Source organism: Mustela nivalis, assembly GCF_964662115.1.
Source record: "Mustela nivalis genome assembly, contig: HAP1_SCAFFOLD_2943, whole genome shotgun sequence".
NCBI classification, from domain to species: domain Eukaryota; kingdom Metazoa; phylum Chordata; class Mammalia; order Carnivora; family Mustelidae; genus Mustela; species Mustela nivalis.
Window position 1 is genome coordinate 25,844 of NW_028133723.1, and position 6,000 is coordinate 31,843.

At 51.6% G+C, this 6,000-nt stretch overlaps 1 protein-coding gene across 6 annotated transcripts in view; it reads left to right on the forward strand.

Annotated features, from left to right (window-relative positions):
• LOC309858620 (uncharacterized protein) overlaps positions 1-5,717 on the forward strand; it is a 28,850-nt gene extending 23,133 nt beyond the window's left edge. The window contains exons 1-4 of one of the 6 annotated variants that reach the window (XR_014308277.1): positions 3,678-3,843; positions 4,079-4,182; positions 4,609-4,798; positions 5,062-5,105. Coding sequence is in view for 5 of the 6 variants with exons in the window: in XM_082751338.1 (XP_082607464.1) it covers positions 4,697-4,798; positions 5,062-5,510 (551 nt within the window). In the remaining variant the exon portion in view is untranslated. Of the gene's footprint in view, positions 1-3,677; positions 3,844-4,078; positions 4,183-4,608; positions 4,799-5,061 lie in introns of those variants that run through there. The other 5 variants (XM_082751338.1, XM_082751337.1, XM_082751336.1 and 2 more) reach the window with 5 other exon arrangements.
• The last annotated feature ends 283 nt before the right edge of the window (positions 5,718-6,000 follow it).

A 6,000-nucleotide genomic window follows, 5' to 3' on the forward strand; every position in this document is an offset into this window, starting at 1 on the left:
CCCTAGTGCAGCTGCCCAGGTCAGGCTCAGGGCAGGAGCTGGGGTCTTGCGCCCTCTGCTGGCGAGGGAGGGCAGTGCAGGACTAGGGGAGCTCACCCTTCAATGGAAGCACCTGCTCCCTCCCAGGGTCCAGCTGAAGCCACTTCATTCCGGAAATTCAAGCTGCATGGAGCCCAATATACCCCCAGCTTCTCCAAAAATTGCTAAGGAACAGTGACTTGGAAACAATATGGAATGACAACAGTCCCTCAAACAGTGACACCGAACATGACACTGGCCCTGAAGCAAACCCACAATCAGACCTAAACTTGCTCTCAAGCCTGGCCCTCACCCCAATCCAAGACCCTAACTCTAGCCCTCAACCTAAAAAATGTTCACAAAAATCAAAAGGTAGAAACTGTAAATATCTATCAATGACGAATGCATAAGCAAAGTGTGGTGAAGGGTTGGAATTTGGGTTCAGGTTCAGGTTTCAGTCAGAATTCTAGATCAGGGAGAGGGTTTAAGATTGGGGTGAGGATTTAGAGTGAGGGGCAAGGGGACAGTTAGTGTTTAGAGCTTTAGGTTTATGATTTAGGGTCTAAGTTTCAGGGCTTATGGTAAAAAGTTCAAGGTCAAATTTGGGGGTTGGCTTCATGCTGGGATTTCAGATCAGGGTTCATGACTCAGAGTTCTAGTTTAGGGTTAGGGTTTGTGGCTCAGGGCTTGGATCCAGGACTCAGATTCAGAGTCCAGGCTTTGGGCTCGATTTCAGTTTTAGGATTCAGGGTTCCAGTTTGGGTTATAGAGTCAGGTTAGGTTTCAGCATCAATGGTAGGAGTTAACATTAGGTTTAGTGATGACACATTTTCTTCAGTTTTCACTGTAAACACAAAATTTCTCTCTGCTATGTCTAAATCTGAAATATATTTCGTTTGCTGTCAGGAGCTGGTTTGGAACTTAGGATTCCAGTAATTCCCTACTGACAGAATTCTGGTACTAGAGTTTACCAGTCACCCAGAAACGGCTTTCATCTTGGCCCAAACATCCCCTTGGCAGAGAAGGGTGAGCTGGTGCCAATGCTGGGATGACTTCATAATGGTAGAGGTGTGAAACCAAATATCATGGAAATGTTCATGGAAAATGAAACAGGAGGGGCGCCTGGGTGGCTCAGTGGTTTGGGCTGCTGCCTTCGGCTCGGGTAATGATCTCAGGGTCCTGGGATCGAGCCCCGCATCGGGCTCCCTGCTCCGCAGGAAGCCTGCTTCCCTCTCTCTCTCTCTCTCTCTCTCTCTCTCTCTGCCTGCCTCTCTGCCTACTTGTGATCTCTGTCTGTCAAATAAATAAATAAAATCTTTAAAAAAAAAAAAGAAAGAAAAAAAGAAAATGAAACGGGAGACAAAAATTGGTTGACTCCTGATTCTTCCACAATAAAAAGACCAAATTTCCAACAGAATCTGATAATGTTCCCTAGGAAGGCCTATGGTACTCAAAACTAGTACCAAAAGAGGACCCTCTCTCCTGGTTTAAACAGCAGGATACATCCTACCTTGTGTCAAAAATGAAAAAAAAAATTTTTCACTATTTGGCTGTTCCAGTGTACAATCTGTAGAATCACTGACACATTTTCTTTTCTCACATCCCCATTAACACACGGGTAAAATGCAGGCAATGTTGTAATGCACTGCTCATTGGAACACCAAGTACGAGGAAGACTATTAGAAGTAATAAAAAGATATCGAATATGAAATTCTGAAAAAGCTCCTTTCTGGGTACTTAATGAGGATCCCTAACCATAAGATCTAACATCTCATCCTATGGAATTCACCCTTAAAAATCATCAATAACAATAGCCTGCTCACCACTGTAACCACCTCACCATTGACCTCTAGGTTTGTAATACACACTCCAACCGCTAGAGACACAATTCTCAGCAGCAGAAAGGGACTTGCCCACTCCTGGTGGACCAACTCTTACAGTGATGCCAAAAAATCCCACTCCTTGGAAATCCCAGCCATTAGAACACAGTTCCAGAAAGCACACCCAGAACTCAATAAAGGACAGACATCTCATGAGGCAGATACTGCAGATCACCACCACTCCCATGAAGTAACTCTACAGTGAACTGCAGACCTGTCCTCTTCCCAGTATTACATGGGACACCACATTCTTCCAATACTCCATCCTTAGAACTAAACCATGAAATGCCCTCATTAGTCCTGCATGCAGGCTCACAGTGAGCCCTCGAAAGCCAGACCCCTTCTAGAGAGCACACAGCCTCTCACGCCTATCCTACCAGATAGAGGGTTCTGCTCTCCCCGACTTCTGTATCAACTAGAGATACGTGGAAGAAGTCTTGCCATAGTCCACGGAAAAGCCATATTCTTCATCTGCAAAATGATGGAAGGTGAAACACCACGGATTCCCTGCACCTTCTTGAACCTAGGTAAGTTGGAGATACAGCTTGGCCAGAGCTATTATCCCCAATCCCCTACACACACACCCCCTTCCCTTGTGCACTCCAGACCAGTTTCCAACCACTTTGCTCATTCTCAGCCATCGCCTCTACAGTGTAGTACAGCAGTACTGAGGTGCTGGGACTGAGGTGCGAGGTGCTAAGCCAGCATCTTGGACCCATGTATTATCAGAAATTAATAATCATTTTATTAACAGATGCATCCTAGAAGATCTTACCACCCCAGCCATTAGAAAAATCATTACAACAGAGGTCCTAACAACATGTGCCAGCCTCCACTGCTCCACTCCCTGGCTCCAGGGATTGGCTCATCCATGGGCATGTGACCTGGTCCAAGCCAATGAGGTGGGAGGACCTCGGGTGTCAGCCTGCAGAGCCAGGCATGGGGTGGACCACCCAGACCAGGGGTTTTCCATCACAACTACAGAAGTGGCCTAGGCCAAGCCTGTGCCAGAGCCAACGAGGACCCAGGAAGCCAGGGGCTCCATAACATTGCTGAGGGCTGAACTGGAATTGTCCTGAGGCCCACACATGCTAGAACCTCTGCTAACTCAGGAGAACCCTCAATGTGCTCATGGTCTTGGCCTGAACAAGATGACCATCTGTGTGGTATATAACCCACAGATATACCCGCGAGACAATAAGGGCATACTTAGCGAAGCAATACCTACATGGAATTCAACCACAGACAAACATCTTTTGGCAAGCGAGGCCTACAGAGAAATGTAGTTAAGACTGACATCCGAAAAGCTGTCCATAGTTGATGTATGCAATGGGACCTTGAGCCTAACTCTAATATCTAGTTAAGATACACTTGATTTAGAAGATCGCTCATAAATTAGAGGACGGTTTTTAACGAGCTAAGGAGTTCAGGGACCAACCCTCTTCTGTCCTAATGCCCTACAGTCTGGTAAACTGGAAAACATTTGGCCATGTGCTACGAGAGAACAAGGTCGGAATCATTCACTGCAACCTTCCCACAGGGCTGGGAGACAGGCAGGAGGAGGGTGGCTTTGCCTGAATCCCAGAGCAGATCCAGGCCCCTCTGAGCTGTATTCTATGCCCCGCCCAGCCCCCGCTCATCCCTGCATTCCCACGGGTGCGTACCAGCCTCCTGTGAGAGCAGGTACAGAACATATTTGGAGGTCCTACCCCTGAATGCGTCCCTAGGAGTAGAAACCAGAAGCCCCCACTGGGCCGGCCGGGAGCCAGGGAGGCCCTGAGAAGCACAGGGTCTGTCCAGGCTCATAGCCCTGGGCATGAGCAGGAACCCAGTCCGAACCCAGCCCTGTATCCTCACAGTGGGGACACTGGCTGCCCCCTGGCCTCGCAGGGGCTGTGGGTGGGCTGTGTGGCTGTCACTGTATGGACTGGGCATGGAGCAGAGGGTGAGCATTGAGCACGTGGGGAGGGGGACCCACCGGGCGGGGCTCTTGTGTGGGAGGAAGTGGTTGGTAAGCAGACCCCAGGCAGTGGTGACCTCACTTTCCTCACAATAGAGCCCAACACAATTGGGGACCCAGGTAACCAGGCACCCACACACAGAGACAGCCCCCTGCCCAGCTCATTTTGTTGCGGATCTTTGAATAAGCAACATGTTCTGTTGTGTTCCTACATCTGGAGGCTGCAGGCTGAAGAAATCATGCCCTGCACATGCTTTCCCTCACTGGGGATGTTGTCTTAAGGCTCCCCGATGGCTCTGGCCATTTGGCCAAAAGAAGAGAAAGGTAACACCATGAGGCCCAGAGCCAGCCCCCAGCCCCACATGCTCTGATTCAACCTGTACAGCCCTAGGTCCCCTCCCCATGCTTGAGTGTGTGTGTAAAGGCTCTAGTGAGGTGCGCCCACCCCATTCAAGAACAGGCTGACAAGGGGTCAGATGCCCGGTGGGCAGTTCATGTTCACACCCAGGTCGAGGCTGGCTGGGTGGGTTGTGGGCGTGGGAGGCTGCCTCCTGTGAGAGTAGGGACAGTAGCTTCCCCCCAGGGTGCATCCCGTGTCCTGCAGGTATGGGTCCCTGTCCCAGGTGTGGCGCTGTGCACACACTGTCTGGGTCTGATCTGGGAGCGGCAGGGGGGTGGGCAGGAAGACAGTGAGGACGGCTGGGCAGGGCTCTAACGGTCGGGGCTGGCTCCCGGTGTCTGTCTGTGCAGAGCACTAGTGACGATGAAATAGGAAGGAGGCTGGCGGACACCCGCTCCATCTCCCTGACCAGGAGAGTGACCGTACCGGGCTCTGCAGAAGCAGGGACTGGGGACTCCGGGGGAAGGCCGCTGACACTGCCTGCGTGCCTACACCACCGCGTGGTCCAGGAGCCAGAGCCCATGCAGGCCGAGCCTGAGGGTGAGAAGGCCGGGGCTGGGGCACGTGGGTGTCTGCGGGTGGGTCGGTGCCGGGCCCCAAGGGCAGGAGACCCCAGAGGCTTGTGTGGGGCCAGGAGCCAGGACTGGGCTCAGAGCTCGCAGCGGGCGGACCGCAGTCAGGGAGATGTCCCGGTGAGGGTTCCTCCGTGGCTGCGGCTTCTCCGGGAGGCCCTGGGCTGAGATCTGTCTCTGCAAAAGCACATGGAGCGACAGGCATGCCGGTGCGCTTTCCTCCTGTCATAGCTGCTCCATCGGAGGAGCCAGAGCCGGCCCCACCTGCATCCACAGCTCCAGAGGCGGGGATGGTGCCTGCAGGGACTTCAGGAGGAGACCCGGAGCCAGCAGGTGACTGGGCACCTGCCCACAGCGAGGCTGACTCTGTCCGGGAAGAGCTGGGGTCTGCATCTGTCCCGGGGCCTGCCTTTGCTATGGATCCTGCCCCTGACAACATCTGTGCCTCTGCTCTGGAATCCGCCCCTGCTCCTCCCCCTACTCCTCCTCCTGAGGAGCGCCCACAGCCCCTTCTGGTGCCCACAGCCTTCCTCCTAGAACAGTTACCCTTTGTTCTATCCCCCAACCCTGGCAACCTGCAGGAACGTTTTGTGCCCGACGTGCACATTTTTCCTTTCTGCTACATACTGATTTTGATTTTGTCTTTACGTGTTCTGTATACTATTTATCATTCGTTTTAAATAAAATTACTTGTTTCCAGTTCAATGCATCATGAGTTTAAGTACATTCCCAGCGTTTACCCACCACACGACAGAACATTGCTGCAGGATATCTCCTTCCCCAAAGGAGACCCTGAACCCAAAGCCCTACCTGGCCATTTCTCTTCCAGCCCAGATGCTTGCACCCCTGAGCTGCTTTCTCTCTTCCATTCCCTGTTCTGCATGTTTCTATACGTGGAATCACACAACAGGTGCCTTTGTGTCTGCCCACCGATTTTGAAAGGGGATTTATTTTTTTCTGTGCTAATTTAACATAGATTTTCCTTTATTCGATATTGACATGCCTGATGGATTACAGATGAGATGTAATCACAGAGGCCCCTTTAGGAATTATGGGCACAATCTTGGGGTGAGACCCTTGTTCCTGCTGGGACACCACAGCCTGACCCCAGACAGGACACGGCTGGCTCCTCTGTAGCTCATACGGAAACCAGGAAACACAGAAAGTTGG